We start from the raw sequence: 27,596 nt of genomic DNA, 5'->3' as shown, positions 1-27,596 counted from the left end.
AATTTTACTTACAGAGAATGTCGAAATAGGTAACTTTTACTGGGTAAACGTTCTTCTTGAGAAAAATGAACATTTGAGTTACAAAACAAAATTAGTGATTTTTTTTAATTAAACATCTCCACAATTTTAACACAATATTTAAAAAGTAATATATTCTGTTTAGATATGAATACATGAGCAATCAAATCTAAAACACAGAAGAATTTGCCAGATGCATCCACTTCATATAGCACAAACATAAGAGATATCATGTTACCACAAGCCAAGATATCACCACATTCCCTCTAAATAATTAGGAACAAAGATTTGATCCTACTGTAAACAAGTAATTTGATATTTGAAGTTTTCAGTTCTTTGAGATAATTTCTTCTGCCTCTTTCTTTGAAGAACTTGGAGAATGTATAAATCAGTTCTGAATGCTAGAAAGCTGAACAAATGTCTTTTACTTCATGTATTTTTCCTGTTGATCAGCCAGGATTTTTGCTGAGGATTTGGCATCATAGAAGAGTTCATTTATTTCTTCAATATGTTCTTTTTCTATGCTATCTTTCCCATTTATTTTGCCTAGCAGATTGGCTGGGGTGAGCAACTGCACAGCATACCTATAGCCAAATAATAAGAGCAATGATCAAATAAACATGCCAGTTATAATTACAAACAAAACAGAAAATTTCTCAAGAGACATATCAAAATATTTATTATAAATGCAGCAGCTTGGTCTCCAGATGTTACCAATATATTTTGTGGTTGGAAATATCAAAGACTTAGGCAAAGCACTAATTATGGAATTAAGAGTTACAAAAACAATTTGCAGTAGACAGTGATGCGATAACCTGTGAAACGCAATTTAAAAAACTCTTTCCTTTACTGCAGATAAATAACTGCTGAACTACAGAATCCATGTTCACAATTATGACATTTTACTGTAACCAATGATTTATGTTCCAAACATTCTAGCCCTAATGCAGATTGTATGTTATGTGCAATGGCTGTGTTACTAAAAGAAAGTTTTAGAAAGACGATATAACAAAAATTAGTTTAATCTAGCTGAATCAGTTAAACTCTGTGCAATAAATCAATTGCCAAGAAGTATTTTGATTTCGCATAACACTTATCAAGGGCTGCAAACATTTCAATAGTTCCGTATCATTTGGAAGTTAAAGTCTTCAGCAATCACTGGAAGCTACAACAGACTTAGCAATTGATTCTGATTACTTAATGAAATAATTGTAAAATGCAGTGTGAAAAAAAGCAGGATTCCCTTTTATTAATTATATGGCCTATTTTTATAGGATATTAGTTTCTTTAATTATTATTTCTACTACTTTTCAGTTGTAAGTAGCTGTTTGCCTAAGAATTGCTGGATTGGGGAAGAGGAGGACTAAACGTGAAATATCAGAGAGGGAGAAGCTCTAAACTTGGTCATTATTGTGGATGAAATATTTCACCAGATGTCCTATGACAGTTAGATGAATACGAGCTGTCTCTTCCTGTCCAACTTTATCCCACTTCCAAACTGAATATCATTATATATTTATATTTTTCATGCTTACCTTAATGTGGTTTTGGTGCCAATTTCCCCAAGATGATTCAATGCTTCCTCACTAATATTTATGCTCTCAGTTTGGGCTCGAAGTTTTATGATCTAATGAGGGGGAGGGAAAACAGGATAAAAATGCATTTATAATACAAATGGCCTTTGGGAAAAAATATCTTACATTTGAGTATATGGCATATTATAGCATCCTGGGTTTATAAAATCTTTCATATATGTTTTAGGGGGCAGTTTATTTTAATTCTGACTTTATATCCAATTTGAAATATACAGTCTCAGTTCCTTTAAACTTATAATTGGAAAAATGCTAGGGGGAATTCAGTGATAACTCTTTGTATTTCTAAAACATGAAAGAAAATGTACAGATTGACCAAAAGAACTACAGCACACCAATTCCCACTGGGGAGTACTGAGCAGCTTAATTTCTTCGGAAAGTCACAATTGCTCTTTCAATCCTCAAATGCATATCAAAGTTTTTAGCATCCTGATAAATAAGATGGTTAAAGATGTAAGAAATTTTGTATGTTAGCGTCACCTACTCCCACAAAACCATTCAGATAAATCTAATCTATCATGAACAGTCTCCAACTTGTACTGGTTTGAAGATCTTTATAAAGTTGAAAAAGAAGATATCACCAATAAGTCTGAGTATGGAGAGCTTTAACAAAAAAGTGGCACTAGACTCCCTGCAGCCCGTATTACCAGCTGAGTGATAAGGGGCAGACTGGATAATGATGTTGTGTTATAGTGTTGAGATAACTCTGGAACTGTGAGTCTCATATAATACAGGTATTTTTCACTTTGGCAGTTTTGTAAACAAGATATCAAGAAGCACTCGTTTAAATTAAAGCCATAAAAATGCAATACCAAGAGAATCAGAACGTGGAAGAGGAGAAGAGGGGGATGAGCATGAAATTGGGAATTGATGTAAAAGATATCTGGAATATAAGGTATCTTATTGAGGTTTCTTTTTAGAGTGTTCATCACTGACGAATAAAGATTATGAAATCATCTTTCTATATCTAGACTTTTGCTTGCTTTGTGAAGAGTTAATATCTCTAATTCAAAACTGAACTCAGTTCTTTAAAGAAAAAACCAAAGCAGATGGACTTTGCAATTCCAACCACAGTGATCACGTTGGTTTTGTTTGGGTTTTTTGATCCATAGTCCAAAACATCTTAAGGCAAGTTTACAGAAGTTTCAAAAAGGGCATGTGATGTACCGTTTCACAATTCTTGGATTTATTTGAACTGAAACAACTCTTTCTTCTTCAGATTCTAATTCTTAAAGCCAGAGGGTAACCCTTCATTGGCTAAAAGCTGCACTTTTTTTTTTTTTTGGCTTTTGTTTCATAGTAGAGAGAATGGAGTCATGCCTCATAAAACAGTTGGGCCTTCACATACATTTTAAAGATTTGCACAACGTTTTAGTTCCTTCAACCTCAAATATTAGAAAAAGATGACAAATTTTGGAAGAGGGATCAGAATGGAATATAAAAGCGCAAAATGTAGCTTGACTTGCTCACCTGTCTAAAGTTGTTTGAAGGTTTAAATACAGACTACAATTTTGGCACATACAGGTTCTTTGAAAAAATGACAAATAAATCCAGCAAATAATTTCCATATAGTAAATAACACATTCGCTGCTGAGATCAATAGTGAGGCACCTAAACACATAACTTTTCTGTCAAAGCCAGTGAACTGGCTGCCAATTAGCCATCAAATCATGTTCCAAGTTTGGACTTTGACATACAGTTTTAAACAACTTTGTATCACTTCTGCTGTTACAAATCTGGGGATGATCATCAACATCACTGAGAAGTCTCGCAGAGAGTAGCAAATCAGGAAAAAGAGGCACAACTTCTTATCTGCCCTCTGAAAGGTTTCTCCACTCTCAAAATTAAAAAGGGACCACAACTGTATTGCTTAGATCTGTCTTGAAGATCTACTTTCTCAGCCAGGACTTCTCAATATGAATGGCTTTTGCTTTCATCCTTTCCACATTCAATTTGCATAGCTCTTCCAAGAGTTTTAATTTACTGTTAATCTATTACATTTTAACAGAGGTTTTAAACTGTAAACTGTTTCAAAACATAATAAAAGTATATGGGGAGCAGTATATAAATAAATATCCAATATCTAACTCTGAAAAATAAAATAAGAATTTAGATTGTACAGTAATTAATACTTTGCCTTTTAAAATGGTATTAATCTAGTATCTCCACTTGGTGTTTTTTTTCCACAAGAGTAAAGCAATTTCAGTGTCTCTAGTCAAAGGACTAGAAATGTCATTTCTAGTCCTTTGAACATATTTAATGTCCTTTGTAAAACACTCTTCCAATTCTTTTGAATGCTTCTGAAATATGACGCCCAGAACCCAGCACACTACCTGAGGTAGAGGTTGACACATTAGTTACAGAAATTTTGCTTTCAACTGAAACAATCTACTTTTTTGTCCTTTGTACTAAATAGAACGAGTCCATCCAAGTTTCCATTTAAAAATGTTTAGGAAGAATGCATAGAACATTATATTTAATTTAAAGTAAGAATTTATTGCTTTCATGAAGTAAATTTCTCCATCGCATCTCCTTTGTGACTTTAATCAAAATTTAATTTAATCAAACTCATCTTCCAAATTCTTTCAAAAGTCAGTTCATAAAATAGACTTTTAATCATTTAACAACCCACAGGGGGAAGATTCAGTGGCAACTTAATATGGTATATAATTTATAAATGTTCACAGAGAAGACTGACAAATTCTATCCAAATCAAAGCTGCTTGAAGTTATGCAACAGTATCTTTATCATCCTTCATGCCTCTGAAAAAGCAAGTCACAATGTGGAATGCAATATAGGAACACTTGAATTGATTTTCTCGACAATGACACAACTTCTGAATTATCTTTATATACAGATTAAAGCCTCTTTGACACCATCTGTACCCTGTGATCATTTCTACTATAATCTACATTATTCTGTCATATATAGAAAACCACCCCAAATATCAATGCTATTTTTTTTTAAAAAAAGCAATACACAAAAGCCTCCTCATACTAAAGGAAATGAGGCTGTACTGGTATATTTACGTTCAATAAATGCTTCTGTTCCTCCTTGGCACTTATCCAGCAAGAGAGACTATTATCTGGTGACAATGCTTTCCACCACTGACACTATCTCTTAAATAATACAAAGAATTGACATGATAAACTGCAGTAGCTTCTTTATGTGTCAATCCATAGTACAGAGACACTAATGAGGGGAATCTTTGACCAGATATTTCATAATAACATTCAAGAATTATAATCAATGTTGCACGCACTCAGATGGCTCTGAGGATTTCAGAAATATTATTTTGCATGTTGAAAAACTGTGAAGGCCAGATTTCTCTTGGAAAGCATTAACAAAGGTTGTCCTATTCTCTTTAGATCAATTGAATGATGGATACATGAGTACTGTAAGGAACTAATGGCAGAAAATGAACTCTAGGAATTTACACGTTCACACTCTTCAAGACACTAAACATTTTAGCATATAAGTGCTTTTCCAATCTTAAGAAAGATGAAGCCTTAAACACCCGTATTCCATATTTGTGTGCCTAGGAAAATACAGTTGAAGATAATAATTAGCAATTGCTTTGTTAACGTAACTCGCCCACTGTTAATGGAAGTAAAAATAAAAAACAAACTGGAGGCCTTTGCACATATTCAGCTGATGTGCCAATTTGGCCCTTTTCTGCATCAGGAGGCCCTATTGCTAATCGTTACCTACACTGTTTCTTGGTGTGACTACTGCAATGCACTCTGCATGAGATTGCCCTTGAAGACTACTTGGAAGCTACAACAGGTGCACAATGGAGTAATGTATCAGTATGCCTCACTGTGCCCATGTGACTCCTCTACCTCATGAACTGCACTGGTTATCAGTACTTAGCATAGCACTTAGATTTATATACCACTTCATAGTGCTTTTATAGCCCTCTCTAAGCGGTTTACAGAATCAGGATATTGCCCCAAGAAGCTGGGTCCTCATTTTAGAATAGAATGGAATGGAATGGAATGGAATAGAATAGAATAACAGAGTTGGAAGGGACCTTGGAGGTCTTCTAGTCCAACCCCCTGGCCGGGCAGGAAATCCTACACCACTTCAGACAAATGGTTATCCAACATCTTCTTAAAAATTTCCAGTGTTGGGGCATTCACAACTTCTGCAGGAAAATTGTTTCACTTATTAATTGTTCTGTCAGGAAATTTCTCCTTAGTTCTAAGTTGCTTCTCTCCTTGATTAATTTCCACCCATTGCTTCTTGTTCTACCCTCAGGTGCTTTGAAGAATAGTTTGATTCCCTCTTCTTTGTGGCAACCCCTGAGATATTGGAACACTGCTATGTCACCTCTAGTCCTTCTCTTCATTAAACTAGACATACCCACTTTTTGCAACTGTTCTTCATGTTTTAGCCTCCAATCCCCTAATCATCTTTGTTGCTCTTCTCTGCAGTCTTTCTAGAGTCTCAACATCTTTTTTACATCATGGCGACCAAAACTGAATGCAATATTCCAAGTGTGGCCTTACCAAGGCATTTAACACTTCACGATCTTCATTCTATCCCTCTGTTTATGCAGCCCAGAACTGTGTTGGCTTTTTTGGCAGCTGCTGCACACTGCTGGTTCATATCTAAATGGTTGTCCACTAGGACTCCAAGATCCCTCTCACAGTTACTACTATTGAGCAAGGTACCACATATACGGTACCTGTGCATTTTGTTTTTCTTCCCTAAAGAAAAAATTTACCCACCTTGGAAGGATGGAAGGTTGAGTCAACCTTGATCCGGTGAGATTTGAACTGCTGAACTGCAGCTAGCAGTCAGCTGAAGTAGCCTGCAATACTGCACTCTAACCACTGCGCCACCTCGGTTATCAATTAGTTATCTGGGTGCAACTTAAGGGACTGAGTATAAACCTTTACAGCTCAAAACCTGGATATCTCCAAGGCAGACGGTCTACTAGTGCCCATCTGGTAAGATCTGGCAGCACTGGAAAACTCCAAGACCCACTGCTAAAGTAATGTCATCTCATGGGACTTTGGAGATGGGCCATCTCTCTGCCTCCACCCTACCTGGGACAACATTCCCGAGGGCAACACAATACCCACCATAATGTCCTTTATTAAACGACTGAAGACCTGGCCATTTCAGCAGACCTTGGGAATAAAGTGAGTTATCCCACTTCTAATATTGACTTGATTTTGAGTGACCAATGTTTATACATTCTGTAACTGTAGCAAAGTTTCCCTGACAGTGGCCCTTAATACTTTTTGTATTTTTTCTCTTTTCTGTTGTTTTAAATTGTTATTAGTTTAGTATTGTACATCACCTAGAGTTGCTGTGGTGATTGAACTGGTTTCATAAAAAAAGCAAATATGAAGTTCAAATATAGTATAATTTTCAGCCAACACACTGACTTGTTCATGCATGTGACTGGCAGTATAGTATGCTAACAAATAAAATTTTTTTTGAAAAATAACTTTCAAAAATGGTAGTCACGTTTTGATAAGAGTGGGTTGCTTCATTTTACACTTTAACTACCTAAGTGAAGTTCCATAAAGTCATTTGCTGCCCGTTACCCAGATGTTATATATGAAAGAATTACCTGTTTCATTTCTTGTGGTGTATATAACATGGTTCTAATTATCATTACCCGGTCCAGAAGGTCCAGAGGTATCCCATGTGGAGAGATAATATCTTCTGTCCCTCTGAAAAAGTATAAAGGAAAGTTTAGGCTTCTATATAACATCAGCATGCAATTTAACTATTGACTTACTTCCTGCCAGACAATTATTTACATAGCCTAAGAAAAAAAATTGGAAAACTTCATTTCTCCATTAGAGGGCACCCCAGTTTCATACGAAACATCTTTCATTTCAGATTATTACTTAAAAACCTTGATTCTATTTGGGATTGATATGACAGGATGGGATAAGGAATGAGAAAGTGACTAGCGCTCAAGTGCAATAATGTATCTTTCCTTCCTTAATATGAAGAGGAATTTATTTCTAAAAATGGAATTAAGAGTGCATATTCTTTTCATAAAATGATATATATTTTATGATAATATATGATAATATATCATAATTGGCTGATACATAGGAAATTTCAGATTGTAATAGTCTCCACTATATGAGGCCAAAATATATTCCAAAAAAGTAAGTGAAATACCTAATTCACAGAATTTAGAGAAAAAACAAGGCTATATGCCTAATAGAGACAAAAAAGGATAATACGGTTATCATTTCTGAAATGCCATATTTATTTTCTGTATCATGGTAACTGTAGGATTTTTTGTTTGTATTTAGTGTGCAACTCAATTTTTGAATGATCACATAATTTTAAGAACAACAAAGACAGGACAAAAATTGAACTGTTATTAACATTTTGCTTTAGCTATTGTTAGGGCAACTGCTGCTGCCTATTCCTAATATTTGGAGTTAACACAGTTGTAACAACATTTATATTTTTAAAAACAAAAAATTAGAGAAAGCATAATATGTACAGCATATAGAACAATGTCAAAGAGAAGGAAAAGGCAGATATGTTCACAGGAAAGGCACCTGTGAAGGATTTTATTCTTTTTTTCTTGCATTCCCGACCTTTCCTTCTTGATGTAATTTTATTATACTACTTATATGTTGCTTTGTGAATATTATTTTTCTTCTATCATGAACAGAAATTGAATAAAATTAACTAAGCGTTCAAGAGAAACACAGTAAAAAGAAGAAAGGCATCCTTTAATGTCTTTGCTTCATATTCATTACTGTTGCTATACCTGTAGAAAACATGATGAGCTGTGAAAATATTCAAGCAAACCACGCTTATCATCTGGGAGACATTTACAAGCTTTGGGGTATCACTAACATGGGCCCATATGAATCATGGAATAGGTCAGAATTTACAAGCTCTTGAAGCAATAGGGATATAAAAGCATTTCCATCCTAAAATCAAATCAAATCACTAATGAGCTTAGTAATCAAGGAAGCATAATTGTGTTTTTGAAAATTAGATCATGACACCCCAAAGACACCAAATAATTTTTCTTGGTTTGTATCATATACAATGAATATGCAGAAAAGGCAAAATTTAAATATATTAGATGAACCCTCAAGAGATTTTAGATAAATTTAAGCAATATAAAAAATGATGGCTAAAAACCATGTCTGGTATTTAGCCGTTAGCAGTATAGCATACAGTTAAATCCTGGGGGAAAAAAACCCCCCTCTGATAATGCTAAAATTAGCATTAACTGTTGTTGTAATTACACATTAAAAAGTGCAATGCCAAGACATGCTATAGTTAAATATGCACTGATATTTCATAACCTGTATGTTGCATAATGCAACCCCCAAACTTATTTCAATGTAAAATAATTTGAGAAGCAAAGACAAAAGCTGTCAAGATCAAAATATTATCTATTTCAGGCTATGAAAAACAAGCAAGTCAAAAACTGAAAAACAGAAACAAGCGAGTACAGAAGCAGAAATGTCCGATAGCGTCAGTGTTGAAAATTACTAAACAGCATAAGGCAAATAAACAGAGTAAATTTGGATAGCTGTGTGTGTGTGTGTGTCACATGAGAGGTGGAAACCCCCTCCCCCTGCCGATTCTTCAAGAAACCCACTAAATCTTGATCACTGCAACATGAAATCTGTCTCCCCTACGGGGAAGGACTAAGCTTTAAGCACCATACCTGATTATGCAGTTTCCCCGGTTGGAGGCAAAGATGACTATCGGAGCAATAGAAGATTCCAATGCTCGATGCAAATATGTGAAGCACTCAATATCCAGCATATGAACTTCATCCACAAAAAGTACGCCGGGGACTAACTCTGCAATGCCTTGATCGATGTATTTATTCACCACCTTGTTGATCTCACCTCGAAGCTTGTCTGAGTGGAAAAGAAACAGCAGACTTCTAGATATCATTTCATCAGTATTCTTTTCCAAAAAATATACAGATACAAATAATGTGTAGAAGTTTATCTAAGGTACAAGACAATTTCTTTAAAATACATTTAAATAAATGATGTCAAGGATTTTTTCATAAATATGATGCAATCCAATTAATGGTCAAGTGTTAACTTTTGGACCAAAAAAACCCAACTCCAATCGTTTTAATGAATCTAGTTTCTTCACTTTCACTATTATAAAAGGTATTCTGTGAGAAACTTGTTTGGCTCAAGACTTCTGGCAGCAAAATAAACATTTATATAGTAAATTTGCTAACCCACAGATAAGCCCTGAGTTGATGTTATTTGTTACATGCCAAAAATTCAGGATTCTTTCATTTATCTGTACTATTCCCAACAGTTTCATACAGGATCAGATTCTTTCTAATTTTGGTGAAAAACTTTAAAACAGGCTAAGTAAATTATCACTGAATGACACTTTCTTAAGCTTCTCATTTTTGAAGTATTACAATTTTCAATAACCTCTTGTAATGTTCTCTTTTAAATGACAATGTATATATATATACAAAAATAATTAATTATGCCATATAACTCACAGTGTACTATAATAGTAAAATCCTTTAATAACACTGAGAAAACCTACTTTTCTTGCTCTGCACGCACAATGGAGAACAGAGCTGGAAAGCAGGCAAGCTGAGAGACAGTGGGATGAGTAGGCGGCGTGTTCGGATCGCCTCTGCCTTCCCCATGCCTCTGCCTCAATGCAGAATTACTTTTGCCCATCTCTTTCTGGGCGTGGGGCTTCTGCTTGTTGGGCCACGTCCCCAAGCCGGCACTCCGTGGCCAGCCGCTTTGCTTTTTCCAGAGGCATGGGGGAGGCAAAGTGATCCCAATGGGCTGCCCACTCCATCCCACTATGTGCCACCGCACAAGCTTCCCGCGAGCCTCCCATGAGAAAACAGAAAGAGATGTGCAAAAGTCATGCTGTCAGCTGCGCGCGGTTTGCTCCATCGCCCCTCAGCTGTGGAACCTGGCCAGGAAGGCGGAGTTGCACGCAGCACCTGCAAGACCTTTCCCACCTCCTGTTAAGGTGGCTGTGCTTGAGGGGCGTAGGCATCACTCCCCCCAGCCAGGCTTGTGCACCAGGCAAGCTGACACACCCCCCCAGCCCGCAGAAGCAGCACTTTTAAATTCCTCAGATGCTGCATTTTTGGCACACGGCAGGATTCTGAGGATCTTCCTCCTCTTCTTCACAGAGAGCTTATTACCGGTAGTGAGGGCTTACGGAGGGCGGACGAACGTGCACCAGTTTCCTTTTCAAGGCAACTGGCTTTAGAGTGCTGGGTGTGGGAGAAGAGAGAGAAAGCCTCTTGATTCCTGTGCATCAAGATTCCTGTCTTTTCACTAAGTTTAAACATGTGTATGTGGTGGGGAACTGAGCTCTTCCCGAGGAAGTGTTTGATCACCACCTGAGTATGTGATCGTGACCAGATTCAAAAATTTTGTGAATTTTTAGGTCAGAACCCGATTTGGTCATGGTCAGAAATGTTCATGACCAGATAATATGTATATACCAAATAAACCAAGTCAAATAAATATTTATTAAAAGTAGTCCTTGAGTTATGATTGGAATTGGGACTGGAATTTCCAACACTAACACAATGTAGTTGTAAAGTAGGCTATCATGTGACCATATCATTTAGTGATGGCAATCCTTGCAGTCTCCATTGCCACTGTTAAGGGAGGATCATGCATTGTTAAGCAAGCACCTCCTTGCAACTTCCTTGTCGCCTTCCAACAAGAAGTCAGTGGGGTGTGCAGTCGGCAGGCAGCTAAATGGCTGCTGGTGAGTGGGAGAGTGAATGAGGGATGTGCATGTGACTGAAGAGGCATGGCAGAGTGCGATGGGGCTTCAGGATAGTATGCAAGTGGCCAGGGAGGCATGGCACAAGAGCAGTGTAAGAGATGGCTAGGCTGAGCCCAAGGGAAGGGTCAAACACGTCATCAGTCTTGAGTCCCTTCGTGCCCACAAGAGATCCAGCCCTCTTTCATTCTGTTGACTCTTATCTACTGCCAATTTTCTTTGACCATAAATGGTTCAGATTCTTATAGGGAGTATTAGCATGCAATAAGCTTGTATTAATTTGAACTGCCTTGGCTTCTGATTTCCTACACTTGACAAGCAGCAAAGTTTGGCCCCATCGCACAAGTGGCTGAGGAGGCACAGTGAGTGCAATGAGGCTTAGGGAGGATGTGTTGCTGGCTGGCAAGGGTAACATAAGTTAAGAGAATCCGGGGTAGTGCACAGGTGGGGGAGACTTGCAACTTCCTGTGCTGACTTCCCCATTGTCTTTATTTGTAGGACGATGGGTGCTGCAACCATTTTTAGTTTGAACCGGTTACCAAGTGTCCAGATTGTAAAAATGTGACTGTGGGAGTGCTGGAATAGCAAGAACCTCAAGAATTAAATACAGGTAATGCTCAGTTAACAACCACATGTTCAATGTCACTGCACTTTTGAATGGTTACTGAACAAGCGGTTGTTAACTGAGCATTACCTGTATTAAAACATCCTCTACAGGTGGCCATTTCAGAAAGAATGCAAAATTCTATAATGTATCAATATTGTGACAAACTACCTTATGCTACAGTTTCATTAAGTGCACCCACATTGTATTAGATTGTGATTTCTAACAATTACACTTTAATGATTAAATCTCATTCAATTTTAATGATCTCAAGCAATATAGACCTTGCTTCCTCTATGCATAAAGATTATTTTTTCATTGCCTATTTTAAAAACGTAACGTGATGTATATTATATATAATGTATATTATATGTAATCTATCACCAAATTAAATGGAATTACTTCAATAAGAAAAAGATAAAAGAGGTATTTGGAGTACCTGTGATTTCAGTTTTCTTTGGTTTCATTAGTTGTCCCATCATGGAGAGGATGTCTTGTCCACCCTACAGAAAATTGATTTGTAAATTAATGAAACTTTTTAAAATTCTAATAAAGGACTGCTTGTACAGAAAGATTTATTGAGGATATAAGAATGTTGAACTAAAAATCAAGTTTTCAAGTTCTTTATATCAACCAATTTCTAGTAACTCATAATTATTTTAAAATTGATAGCCTATATGAAAATCCACCCATGTAATTGTGTTCAGAATGTAATGGAACTAATTTGTTTTGGAACATATAGCATCCAAATATAATGGAAATTTAATCAGTGTTACTAGGACGTTTTATTTATTTATTTGTTTGTTTGTTTGTTTGATTTATATGCCGCCCTTCTCTGGAGAATCAGGGCGGCTTACAATGCGTTAAGCAATAGCCTTCATACTTTTGTATATACCTGCTTAGTAGGGCTTTGCCCCCCCTCCCCCCCCCAAAAAAAGTGGTTCTTTTTTATATAAAGTCAGCTTATTGCCCCCACAATCCGGGTCCTCATTTTACCTACCTCGAAAGGATGGCTCAGTCAACCTTGAGCCTCGTGAGATTTGAACTTGCAGTAATTGCAAGAAGCTGGTGCTACTTAACAGCACTTTAGTCTGCTGCGCCACCAAAGCTCTATGGTCCTTTTAATTTTATTTGTATAATTTTTCATTATGCAACAAAGTACCATATATAGATCAAATGATCTGAATCCTTTAAATTATCTCAATACTATGAAACAACAATATGAGCTGACGTTGGGAGAAAAAACAGCGCATCAGACTGTCACTCATTACCACAGCACCCCCTTTTTCAGGTCTATATTGATAAATATTGATTTATGTAACTAGTACCTCTGCACAGTAAACCTTGATGTGATCATGAGGTGAACATGTTAATCTTACATCAGAGTATGATTAAAAAGTTAAAGTTTGTGTGTGCTGTCCACACAACTATATTGTAGAGTAATGGATCTGGCATTCAAAAGACTTAGCAGTTTCCATTAAAATGCTGAAGGTTGGAAAAAATTGCTCGTATTCAGGTTTGATTACGAATAAAAAACTGTTTTGTTGAGACTTTAATCCTGTTTACTATTTTATAGAATTTGTATTAAAACAGGGAATAAATATGCTTGTGCATGAACAGTCTATATTTCAAAGACATCTTGCAAAAACAACCAGGAAAAACTTACAGAGCAGCTGTTTTGTGCACTTGGGAGAAAGTTAGGATTACTTTAAGTATTTCTCTGAACCGGAGATACATACACTTTCATAAGTTACAAAACATCTTTTTCCAAGAATTTGCAGGGCCCAAATATTCTCTCTCTCTCTCAGGAAGTAATGGGCAGCAAACTTTTTTAGGAGACAAACACACCCAGAAAATAGCTCCTTGGCAGAACCACATGGTTGAAGCAAAACTGACTTATATTAATAAAGGTGAGTGTTCTTAACAGTTTTGTTGTAGCAGCCTGGCTGTTTTATCAGTCCCCAAATGAATTTACCGTTAACCAGGGTGGATAAAAATCGATGATTTTTTTATTTTTATCAAATTAATTTTAATAAAATGCTTTTGGAGTAAAAATCTATCTAAATATAGTCTTTAAGACTATATTAATCTTTAATTTTAAGATACATTAAAAATTTAGCATGAAACATGAAATGGAGCTTAGTTATCTTTATTTATTTATTTATTTTATTTATTATATTTCTATACCGCCTTTCTCCCGTAGGACTCAAGGAGGTGTACAGTCAAGAAAAATATAGATACACAAACATCATAAAATTGCTAATTAAAATTATTATTATAACATAGTTTGGCCCAATTAAATAGAACCTAAAATTAGATAACATTTTAAAAACATTCACATGTTCATATGTTTAGCCCCGCCTGTTGGAACATCAGGGTTTTGAGGGCACGGCGGAAAGCACGGAGATCAGGGATATTTCGTATCTCAGGGGGCAGTTCATTCCAAAGGGTTGGAGCCCTCACAGAGAAGGCCCTCCCCCTGGGAGTCGCCAGTCGGCATAATTTGACTGACGGTACCCTGAGTAGTCCCTCCCTGTGAGAACGAACTGGTCGGTGGGAGGCTATTGGTGGCAAAAGACGGTCTCGTAGGTACCCAGGTCCTATGTTGCATGAGGCTGTATATTCTGCAATATTAGGACTGTTGGTGAGTCAACAGTGGGTCAGAGGAGGAGCTGCTGCGGGACAGAGATGACAGTTGCTCTTTAAAAATTGTGATTTAAATAGAGTTGATTTAAATCAAGATTTAAATTGACTTGATTTAAATCAAATCCACCCTGCCGTTAACTATTTGCATACAGTTGTGCATACAGTTTGACATTCGTACCTGAGGTCGAGCATTGGCTACATCCAAATCATGCAGCGTGACATCCTGGATAATTTCTTTCTTCTTGTGCACATCACCCTTTGGCAAGGGAACATATTCTTCAGCCTCAAGGTCAAATTCAGTAGCATAGGTGTCACACCTACCTTGCCTCTGTGGAGAATTTAGAAATCATACACACTATATTTATAGCTAGTGTTATTACAAATATTCAGAGAGTGACATATAGGCTGATAAACAAAGGTCTTGTTTTATAGTTATGCACACAAGCTCTGGTTGACAGTTTTGAAAATGCCAGACTTGTCCTTGAAAATGAAAAGCTATGAAATTCTACTGTCAGGACTTTGATTTTTTTCCTCCACTTTTCTGGAAATGAAGAAAATGGACAAATCCAACTGATTTGGTAGAAAGTGTAGAAATTGTTTTAGATTTCTACATGGACATGGATGATTTATTGTTTGATACAAAATATTATGTTTGTCCATTAAACAGCAAGTAGCTCTTTATGCTACATTTTAAATCAGATAAGAGCAGCATGCTAACTAATGCAGCATTTCCTTTTAGATGAATATATCTTATGACAAAAGTAATCTACAGGGATAAAGATTAAAAGCTCTATGCATTTCTTATGAGCGTGACTGAAGTTACTTTAAATCTTCTTGCCTTACTTTTACGAATAAAAAACACACAAGTTTCAAAGTCAAGCATTAAAAATCGATGAGGAAATTCATTGCAATTGTAACCCGGGGTCTCAGATAAAATTACCTTATTTATGAATTGCACTGCTACTTTCTTTAGCGGTGGCATTCATGTAAGAAAAAGAGATCTTAGACTTCGAGAAAAAGGTAACATATACTAGAAGGGATTAAGGTTGTTAGGACAGAAGACTTTTTACCAAAGGAGACAGGAAGGCAGGTCAAAATACACAGAACTTTACGGCTATGTTTTTGCTTTACCTTGACAGCTCCACTGTTTGCTTCAATATAAATTACATCGCCAGCTTCTACTCTTTCCTTTTGCAAACTTTCAAATATGCTGGGATCCAACTGGAGTTAGAGAAAATAAACAATGATTAACTACATTAACATCAAAAACAGACAACCTGGTTTTACAAAAATCATGTTTGATTCTACAAAAAGCCATCCAAGAAGCAATATTTATAGTACTGGAAGAACATGCTCTGGGAATTTAGATTTATCTACATTTAGAATGAGCTAATTTGTCAAATTCAACTACTATTTAGATTGATTTAATGCATTCTGTAATTACAATATAAATATTTTAAATTCAACTTTATATGTAGCATTCAGATGGTATTTCAGTTACTTTTACATATTATTCTTATGCCATCATTTAAACATCAGATACTCTGGAGAGGTAAAACTCCAAGATACAACTGTTGCTGACATATCATTTAAACCCTTCTGATTAATTGGCTATTACTGATTCAAAGCCACAGTCACATAAGCCATAACAATGTATTAAACACACTAGCTAAATTTACACAAAATGCTAGCCTAAAAACTATGTCTATTTTTTAACTCTTGCCAAAACACCTTTTTAAATGGACTTTTCACTTGATTGTTAATGACTGATATTTAACATTTTGGGGGGGGGGGGGGAATTAACATTCTTATTATGTTTTATTGTAAATTATTGTGTAATTTTGGTGGCTGTCAAATTATTAGGCTTTGCAGGGGGAAAAAGGGTACAAATAAGGCATGGTGATCACCATTATCCCAGGCCGCAGACTAGGAAGAAGGCCGGGGTGTTTAATATCTGTCAAGTAAAGCACTGAGACTAGCCTTCCTTGCCCCAAAATAAGAAAATAAGAAAAGCAGCCAGAGAGGCAATTTAGACTTTCCTCATGTCCATGGGAAAGTCTAAATTGCAGAAAGAAACCCTGGGATATGCTGCTTTACAGTGCACAGAAAAACTTCAGTTTACAAAATCCAGTGCATTCTTGCCCTGTTTGGAATATTAGTCAATATGTTCTAGGCATATAGCATTGTGTTTTGTTTCCTTTTTTTTTTCCCCAAAAGGAAAAGATGGGAAGAGGTAACTTGGTGTACAGTAGGAGCGATGGTAACCAATATTTTAAGTCCCTGGCAATATTGAACAAAAATACTTAGAAAAAGCCCCTTAACAGGCTCACTCCCAAGTAAGTATGAATACGATTTCAGTTTACATGAATTATACAGTTCTTAAGAAATTATTTAGTAATTTAAAAGGTCACGTTTATTTCATCCAGCAGAAGAAATGTTTATTTCAACTGCTTCTATCAATGGGGGATAGACAGCATTTATAAACTAAGTGAACGTGCCAAGCTAACTGAAAGATAATTAAAATTTCTAACTGGAGCTTATATCCATTTGCAGAATAAACCTATAAAAAGAGACAAGTAAATAAAAAATTCCTTGAATCTCCTGTTTCCCTTTCTTTTATATTCAAAAGGCAGAACTATTAAGAAGCTGAGGAACATTTGAAAAATGACCTAGTTACCTTTAGCTGTTTAGTTCCTTTTGCTGTTTTGAGTCCAATAATGACATGACTAATGGTTTTGCCGTATCCTCCCATAGGATTCTCGGTTTCACAGGGAGTTAATTCTGTGACTTCTCCTTCATAAACTTCCTTGGTTTCTTTAATTCTTAGTCCTGTAAATATTAAATATACAAGTTACAGGCTGCCATTTTTATTGGATTGTTCCAGATGGTCAACATCTCCAGATAGACTTGTCAATTCAATGGAAAACTTTATGGAAAATAAATAATGTATTCATAATAGTAAAAATTCAAGTAACTATAAAGAAGTTTAGGACAAGGAAAAAGAAAAAAAAGTTCTGTTTCTCTGTATGTCCACTCTGTTCACAAAATAATCAAACTTAGTTTGGCAACCATCCCAAGCATTGGGGCAAGTCATGAAAAGGTATAACATCTTTATAACGCTATTCCTGGATGCAACACCACATTGTTTTCCATTTCCATTGCTATTTCTGATACTTATCTTGTATTTTTCAGTGCTTCTAAACACAGGTTCAACTGGTAAGAGCTAAAATTATAAGTCGTTTTGTAATATTTGTCAAAATTAATTGCTATTGCTTATCCCACTGTATCATTTAAGAAATTCTTAATTTAAGAGTGAAAATATATATGACCGTATAAGAATTAGTTTTTTTTTTTAAATTACATTGCTGGCACTAAAAGAATGTTTGGATTACTAATGTTATTTTAAAACATTAATAACTTCTGAAAGAGAAATCATCCCAATTCAACAGATGTGGAAAAATTTCTGTCACTAACATCAAATACTTGTTTAGAAGCATCTCCATCCTAACATCCAGAAAATACGAAGCATCAACAATGTAGCTGGCTGTTAAATTATTGCTATCTCTAGGAATGACAAATGTGTTTGACACAGGTTTCAACTGTTGGTTCAAATTTCCAAATCTGACAGGTAACTCTTCATCACATCAAGGAAATATTGCAGACGGTGCTCTCTCCATCTTTGAACTCTCTCTCCATGAACCCTGCCAATTTAATTGTAACTTAAAGACCATAGATGATTGAAAGTCTCTTTCTTAGAGAAATCAATGAGTCACTTTTTTCAGTTGCAAGGACTGATGGAAACATTTCTTCACTTTAATGCTACCGAATACTTAGATGATGGTCTGTGTTAAATCATAGGGAGCCCAGGGGAAATTAACAGATGTCGGACACAATAATAAAAACAATTAAGCTATATTTAAGCAATACAAAAGTCTAAAAGGAATAATGATATCAACTGTCAGCAGAAAGTAATTTAAGATTTTAGGTGCAAATGTTTGTTCGTCAAAAGGAGTAACTGGATGTATAAATTGAAACTGAAATATTTCAGCTAATAAATTCAATTAATAAAGAGAAATTTAATCCCGGGTACAAGCTATTCTACCTGTAAACCGCTTAATCAAATTTCTTTGACAACATACTCAATTAGATTGAAAAAGTATCATTTGTACTACTTTTGACTGGTTTTAGCTAACATATCATAATATAGGAAACACCAGAGTTTGTAAAAAGACACTAGCAGTCACTGTGCAAGAACACTGAAGAGAAGCAAACAAATGTGTCCTTCCAATCAAATGAATTAATGCTATGCACTGAATATAAAAATGTTAGATGGCACATGGATTTAATAAATAAATACATTCTTACACACACTCACAAATTTGTTTTTTGCTTTACGTCTCTTACCAATTGCTCTTCTGAAATTTTCCATCAAGACTTCCGTTTTCTTTATTTCAGTAGAATATACCTCACTTCCAACCATAGGACAAAAGGGAACCTTACTTCCCAGCTCCTGAGCAATAGCTAGAGCCAAAGCAGTCTGAAGACAAGAAAAAAAAAATCACACATATACATAAATACATTTAAATTACCCAACTAAAAATAATTTAAATTAGTGCAGAAAAAGTCTGATTTTAGTTTAATTTCTATAGAATAAATATTCTTGAATCCAGAATTGAATTCTCCTACAGAATATCTTCTATAGCAGCTCAATAAAGCCTAAGCGAGAGTCTGAGCACTTTTGGACCCCTACATTAGAACTGACAAATAATGAATGTATCTTTGCCTGTTCTTCTAGTGGGAAACTGCTGATCCCAGTGCTTCCTGAAAACAGAAGGAGCCATTCTATTTATAATAAAGAAAAAAGCCCTGGATTTTAATCATTTTTATTCTGACCTCAGAGAAAAGAGACCCTTTCTTTTCTCTGGGGCTGTTAGGACAAAAGGTTCTGAGGTTACCATGTTTCCCCGAAAATAAGACCCTGCCTTATATTTTTTTGAACCCCGAAATAAGTGCTTGGCCCTATTTTTGGGGAGGTCTTATTATTTTGGGGCATGTGGAGCAAGACGGGGATCCTCTTGCCGTCTTACCTGATTTCCAGCTCTGTCTCCCTAACCCTAACCAGAGGAAATGGCAGGAACTGGCTGCGCATGTGCTTGAATATTTTTGGGGAGGACTTATTTTCGGGCGAGGGCTTATTTTCAAGGGAGGGCTTATTATCCGGGGAGCTCTTATTTTTTGGGGAAACACAGTAGTTGGCAGCAATTTAGCCTTTGAAAGCTAGTGTTTGAAATATGATATTACTGATTTATCATAAGGAAAGGAGCAATGAACATATGTAATTTTTAATGTCCCTAATACTTGTAGGGGTAAGACTGCACAATATTTGTATCAGGATGCATTTGGATTTTGAGTGGCATGCCATTCCTCCAAAAGGAGGAAGAAGGAGACAAATCCAAGGAGACAAAGCTAGGATAATAAATGGGTGAGAATAGGAGAAATGCTGTTACATATAAAGTTAAACTATCTAAATAACATTACTCGGATTAGAAGGTAAAGTTAAATCATTTCATCATTACCAAGTTGGAGGGCAACAAGAATTCCAAAGAAGCATCTGCAAGAATTCTAACCAAACTACCAGTATGTCAGCAAATCTTAAGAATGACTCAATGGTCAACAAATAGGAAGAAACCAGTCTTCACATAAGTATCAAAAAAGGAGACTTAATGAATGTGTAGCTATTTCATAATACTCTTAATTTCACACTAACATTTAGAATCATCCAACACAGATGAAAGTCCTACATGGAAAAGGAGATGCCACATGTTCAACTTGGCTTTACAAAAGGCCGAGGAACAAAACATAGGATGCACCTTGGATAATTGAGAAAGCCAAAGAATTCCAAAAACAAGTACATGTCTGCTTCATTGATTATAGAAAGGAATTATATTGTGTCAGTCACATCAAGCTGTGAAATGTGTTTACGAAAATGGAAATCTCAGAATATCACAGTTCTCATGTGAAATCTATCCCCAAATCAAGAAGCCAGTCAGGACAGAATAGGAACCCTGGTGGTGCAGTGGTTATAATGCAGCATTGCAGGCAAACTCTATTCACAGCCTGTAGTTTGATCCTGATAGGTTCAAGGTTGACTCAGCTTCCATCCTTCTGAGGTTGGTAAAATGAGGACCCAGATTCTTGGAAGCAATATGCTGACATTGTAAACAGCCCAGAGAATGCTGTAAAGCACTATGGGGCTGTATATAAGTCTAAGAGCTATTGAGACAAAGCTACACATTTTTCTCTTAGTTATTCAATTTATATATGATATATACATAGCAAAGGAAGCTGGATTGGAAAAGGAGTGTGGTTTCAAAACTGAAGGAAGAAAACAGTACTAACTACCTTATGCTGCTGATGCTACTCTGACTGCTGAAAATGCCAATGATCTGCAAGCCCTAGTAATGAAAGTCGTGGAATACATTGAAAAAAAGAAGCTAAGGTAAATAACACAAGGTACATCAACCAGTGGAGATATTGAAGAAATAGATAGCTCCTGCCTTTATGACTGACTATCCACTATAAAGGAACCAAGTAATACTTCACAGAGTACACGGTAATGGTGAAGGCCTTGGAAAAATATATTTAGATGCCATATGTCTGCAATACAAAAACCAACCATGCAGCAAAGTTGTAGTCTGCGACACTCTTTGGAAATGAAACCTAGGCTTTGGAAAACAGGACAGAAAAAATATTCATTTTTTGGCGTTACAGAAGACTTCAGAGACTATCATGGACAGCCAAAGAAACTAACAAATAGATCATAGAAAAAAAAAATAAGCTGGAGTTCTCACTCTAGGCACCAATAATCAGTTCAAATATCATATTTTGCATATATTATGCAAAGATTTAGCTCCCTGGAGAAATTTAGCATACTGGGTTGAGAAAAATGGAGGGAAAACAGAAAAAAGAGGACAACACAAGTGGATTGACTCAATTAAAGAGACAATGGGTGTGCCACTGGAAGATCTAAAGGACTAGTTTGGAAATAGATTGGCTGGAGAAAATCTAGGCAGTTACTTAAAAGCTGGCACCAGCCTGATGGCACATAATAAATAAAAAATAAATTAGGATTACTCCTTAATGCATTTAATTATTTTTCACTTTTACAATATAAAAATTATTTTACTGATTTCAAGGGATTGCACATAGCCTTTAGTTTTAATATAATGCATCTGATTTGTAAAAGTCATTGGTAAGTACTAGTAATCTGCTAATTCCATTGTGGCTCTAAAATTCTTCTGAGAAATAAAAGGATTAGGAAAAAAGCATTTTCATCATACACTTTTATAACTCAGCTTGACATATGTCTTAGAGAAAAGAATTTTATAAACTGTCTTAAAATTATCAATTTTTAAGAAGATTCATGTGTTGTTATAAGAACTAAAAAGAAATATTATGGCAAGATTTATGTGTGTGTGTATGCATGTTTATATAGGGTATTATGGGACTTGGTTTACATACAGTAGGCTGTTAAACCAAATTTTGTTATGTCTTAACATTTAATCTTTCTAGCTGGGACTTTTGGATGTTGCAGCTCCAGAAACTATGGTAATTCTTGAGCTACTCCAGAGAGCAATCTGAAAGTGAATAGAGAGCAGTTTGGTGTAGTGGTTAAATCATTAGGCTAAAAACTAGGAGACAGTTAGTTCCAGTGCCACCTTAGGCAGAAAGTCAACTGGATAGCCTTATGCCAGTCACTTTCTCTCAGCTCCAGGAAGGAAGCAATGACAAATTTCTGAAAAATCTTGCCTGGAAAATGCAGACTACAAAGCTTAGAACAGCGGTTCTCAACTGGGGGTCGCGACCCCTTTGGGGGTTGAACGGCCATTTCACGGGGGTCGCCAAAGCCCTCTCACCCCCCCATGCCTTCACTCACCCTCACTCACTGCCTCTGCTGGATCGCCCGGTTGCCATTCGCTTACCCCGCCCACTCCCAATCTATTGCTGCCTCCGGAGTCCCAGCTGATGGCTAGAGGGGAAAAAAACTTTAAATTCTTGCCGCAGGGCTTCAAAGAGCCGCCCTACTCTCAGCTGTTTTGCGGAGGGCTCTGTTGCTAGCTAGCTGCAAAGAGGTAAATTCCTGAAGCAGATTTTTTTCCCCCTAGCTATGCTGAAAAAGCAAAATTGAAAGTAAGCAGGGTCTTGGCTGCAACGTGACAAAATGAGGCAGAGATTTCTTTTTCTTTTTTCTCACCAAAAAAGGTAGGTGCAAACTGCAAACAATGGGAAATTTAGGGCAAGAGGAGGTTCAAGATTTTAAAACACAGAAGAAAAAAAGCTCTATTTAACTAGGGAATTGTAATAATTGAGATACTATTAATTGCATATTGTGTTGAAAGCAGAAATGGTTAAGTTGTGGTTTGGAGGAATATATGGGGGAAATTATCTGGTTTATTATTGGTAAATATAATTAATTGATTTGTAAGAAATTGGATTGCATGCAAATAATTGGAATATTCATGTTCATATTGATTAATATACAAAAAAGGTAGTTATATAACTAATTGATTTATATTAAAATGTTGAATTTGTATTAAACAACTGTATTACATAATTAACCAATGTGAGGATGGATATAAAAATAGATGACAATGGGAAGGGGTATAATATAGAATAGAAGGGAAAAATTGAATTTGATTAAGATTAGAGATGAGGATGAAGGGTAATATTGGTTTTTTAAAAAAATAGATGAGGAATAAATATGGTAAAAAGGAAATATAAAAATTGTAAATTTAATTGAAATGACTAAATACTATGTTGGAAGAAATATCCTTCTGGGTTCTGCTCCAAGTGGGGAAAAAGACACCGGAAACATGGAGACTGCTTGGAAAGATGGTTTAATGGTGGACAGGATCACATGGCTTGATGGGGCCCATTGTGTTAGTTTCTGTTGCTATTGTGTTGCAAATGTCCTTTGACAAAGGATTGAGTTTCTGCCTCTGGCCCATTAACAAAGGGTGGGGGGCAGGAAGGTGGGAGTTGCTTTGTCTGTAAAATATGCTTCTCCATTTCTCATACAGGAAAATATAATATTCTGCCTTTTTAATATTTCCCAAAATATTTCATTCTTCTAGGAAAGGGATGGGTGCTAACCTCCTACAACTGTTTAAATTTGTGAACCGGCCAAATACTCTGTTCAAAGAAAATACGTTGTATGTTTGTATGTGTGTTTCTAATTATTGCTATTTATTGCTATTTGTTCTCTTTTATTCTTTAAAGTTTAACAATTCATTCTTTATCTTAATATCTTTATATTTGTTTGGGGTTGGCTTTCTTCCCTTTCATCTCTTTTATTGTATAGCAATCTTTCTCCTCAAACCTACCACCTCTGTCTTTTCTTTCTTTCTTACTTTCTCTTCCCCCTTCTTCTTCTCCCTACTTCCTCTTTCTTTCTCCTTCTCCTCCTCTCTTCCTCCCTCTCTTACCTTCACTCCTACTCTAATTTCCCTTCCCTTCCTTCATCCCTCTCTATTGCTGTATCCTTTTATGCATATGGACTACTCAGAGGGCTGAAAAAGTTATTTTTGACTGGTCCTCGCACTTTTGACCAGTCCTCGAACTTACGACTGTCCTCACATTTTACGTTTTTTGCCCTATCTTATACCATGTTGAAGAGAAGCAGTAGTGAAATGAGTGACATGGTTGTTAAGAATGCTGCACAGGCATAAATGTCATAAGTGTGAGGACCAGTCAAAAGTGCGAGGACCTGTCAGAAATGACTTTTTTCAGCCCTCTGAGTAGTCCCTATACACATAGCCATGGCCACCCGGTCACATGACCAGCTAGCCATGTCCACTCAGTCACATGACCTCCAAGCCACATCCACAAAATAAGCCACACCCACAGAACCGGTAGTAAAAAAATTTAGAACCCACCCCTGGTTGGGGGTCACCACAACATGAGAAACTGTATTAAAGGGTCGGGGCATTAGGAAGGTTGAGAACCACTGGCTTAGAATCTCCAAGAATCAGACATAATTGAATGGAGAGAAAAAAAGACAGCACTATAATGATTACAATTTCTTTATTACTACTTTCAAGTTAAGGCTTTTTTCCCAATTATTTTAGCATATTATGTTTATAAACTACAAGGAGTTGGCCTATACCTCTGTGGATAAAAGGGTATTGAACTCAGATACCTACACTCAGTATTCTAAATCATTTATCCTTAAAACAGATGTTTTATGTTAAAATTTGGAAGATATTACATTCATTTTGTTATTGCTTTATGATCTCTAGTATCTCATGGTGTCTTTTCCCCAATTAAGATACTTTTAATTGCTTTGTATCACTTTTTAAAAGCCTTTTTATTACATTGTAAGTTGTCCAGAGTTGCTGTATCAGTGAGATGGGTGGCATAAAAATGTAGTAAGAGAAATAAATGAAAAAAGCAAGCAAGCAAGCTATTATCAGTGCCAAACGTTAACAATATCACTAAATGGTATAATACTTGAAAAGAAATGTACTTAAATATCATCACAGCAGGAATTTATGTATTTTAGAAATCTGCTAAGAAAGAAATTAGGGAAAATATACCTTACCTTGCCTGTTCCAGGAGGTCCCGCCAATAATACAGCTCTGCCAGCCATCTTCTTACTTTTGATTAATTCCACAATAATACCACAAGCCTTCAAATAAAATTGCAGTTAGTTGGAAATTTATCCGAGTTCGATGCAGCATAAGGATCAAGTGGGGGGGGGGTGTTCTGATCTAATTCAAGGTGTTGGTCGCCACCTTTGAAGTGCTCCATGGCATAGGACCTGGGTACTTACGAGACTGCCTTCTGCCTAGTCTCCCATCGACCGGTACGCTCCCACAGAGAGGGTCTCCTCAGGCTGCCATCGGTTAGACAGTGTCGACTGGCGACCCCCAGGGGGAGAGCCTTCTCTGTGGGGGCACCTGCCCTCTGGAACGAGCTGTCCCCGGAGATTCGTCGGATTCCAGACCTTCGTACTTTTTGCCACGCCCTTAAAACACTATTATTCCATCAAGCAGGGCTGGCCTAAAATATTATTTTAATGGGTTATTTTATTTTAGATTATTGGCCAAACTATTTAATAATTTTAAATTGTTTTTAACTTTTATCTTGTTGGTTTTTATCTTGGCTGTACACCGCCCTGAGTCCTTCGGGAGAAGGGCGGTATAAAAATTTAATAATAATAATAATAATAATAATAATAATAATAATGATGATGATGATGATGATGATGATAATATTGTGGGGGTGGGGGTGGGCTGCTGCTGCTGCTAAGGAGACTCATCAAGGCAGCTACGGAACACGAGGCTGGAATGAGGATGATGAGACGTGAAACCGGCGCTTAGTGATGGGGAGAACCGGGTCCTTTGCGGAAATTTTTCCCAGGGAACCGAAACCCTCTTACCTCCCGCGCGTTCTCTTGCCCCACCAGCCCGGCTGCCGCTGGCTTGGCCGCCCCGCTCTCGTCCAGCCCCAGGCCCTTGACATGGCTGTGGGCCGCGATGCGCTGAGTCTTCGAAGTGCTTTTCACCTCCTCGATCTTCATCCCGCCGGCGGCGATTAAGAAGCCAAGGAAGGCCCGGCAGACTCAGTCCTCCCCTCTCAGTCGCCCTCGCCGAGTTAACGCCAGCACTCGCGTGTTGCCAAGGTTCCCGGCGCCTAACCGTTTCATGCCCGCCCTTTGCTGCCTATTGGCTAGAGTTCGAGAAATCTCTCTTGTCTTTGGGCAAATTGTTTGTCACTCAGGTGGTATAAATTTAGGCTCTGGGCGGGCAATTCGGCGTTGCGCACTTTAGAAGATGCTCCGGTTTCGCCATTAACCGTAGAAGAAAAGTACCGCATAAGAAGTGGCGAAAACGTATTTGGAAAGCGCTTTCGTGCAGCGCTTATTTGCTACGCTGTAATTCTAGCACATTATAACAACAATATTACTAGATATGTTAGTAGCATTTACAGGGTAGGAATCTTTTGATTGAAAAATAAAGTTACGTTTAGATAAGAGTTTTTGGCGATTGCAAAAACAATGAAGATGGACTTTAAAGATGAATACGGTCTTTATTGATAGTTGACTGTCCCAAACTCAGTAGATTAAAAGTATGAAGCGTATAGTTTCTTTGTTTTAAAACAAAACTAGTGGAAATTGAAGGGGTTTTGTGGAAATTAGGCTAAATTACACAGTGATGTTCCTGACTGGATGGCGGGAGTTTTATTAAAAGCATTACAACATGCTGTCTCTGATTTTCATATTATAACTCTTGTTATTTACAAAAATTATTCGTATGCAAAGGAGATCTTTAATAATGCTTACAGTAATTGGTTTAGATATTTAAACTTTGCACAAATGAACTCTAAAAGGTAAACCAAGGATCTGTAGGATGTTAGCACCCACCCCTCTCCTAGGAAAATGAAATATTCTAGGAAATATTAAAAAGGCAGAATATTGCCCCTAAAAGAGAAATAGAAATCTTAAGATAGAAACTCAGCCCCAGCTCCCTGCCCCCAACAGATACTTTGGCTATTTACAAGACAAAAGGCTGAGCCAGCTTATCTACAACACAAAAGACATGACCCTCAGGACATGATTGGGATAGCCCTCACTCAAGATCCAAACCAGGACAAAGCTATTAAGCCATAATAGCAATTGCCCAAAGCCCCTTCATTACATCATCACCCAGCAAGATTCAACCAGGTCTAGGACACAGACAGCCTACAAAGTTAGCTAAGACCCCCCGCCCCCTGGGAGTCTGACAGCTAATGGGATACATTTCTTGTACAGGAACAGGAAACACTAAGGCAGGGCCCAAGAGAGTGTATAAATATATCCCTCTCTCCACTCCATGTGCTTTTTTTTGTCCAGGACCCAAAAAACCCACGTGGTCCTGTCCACCATTAAACCATTTTTCCAAGCAGTTTTCACTCTTTTTAACCCTCTCAAAAAC

At 36.8% G+C, this 27,596-nt stretch overlaps 1 protein-coding gene across 1 annotated transcript; it reads right to left on the bottom strand.

Annotated features, from left to right (window-relative positions):
* RUVBL1 (RuvB like AAA ATPase 1) lies at positions 1-26,492 on the bottom strand. The gene is made up of 11 exons (XM_034431506.3): positions 26,063-26,492; positions 25,223-25,309; positions 19,027-19,159; positions 17,300-17,451; positions 15,754-15,843; positions 14,801-14,950; positions 12,416-12,479; positions 9,289-9,487; positions 7,198-7,300; positions 1,554-1,645; positions 1-602 (listed from the first exon to the last, which is right to left on the bottom strand). Exons 1-11 carry the CDS (start codon positions 26,201-26,203, stop codon positions 443-445), a joined length of 1,371 nt encoding a protein of 456 aa, XP_034287397.1. The 5' UTR covers positions 26,204-26,492; the 3' UTR covers positions 1-442.
* Between the last annotated feature and the right edge of the window lie 1,104 nt (positions 26,493-27,596).

This window comes from Pantherophis guttatus, chromosome 2, assembly GCF_059756535.1.
Source record: "Pantherophis guttatus breed Tessera chromosome 2, ASM5975653v1, whole genome shotgun sequence".
Taxonomy (NCBI): Eukaryota; Metazoa; Chordata; class Lepidosauria; order Squamata; family Colubridae; genus Pantherophis; species Pantherophis guttatus.
The sequence above is the reverse complement of the archived record's forward strand: the minus strand, read 5'-3'. Positions and strand labels throughout refer to the sequence as shown.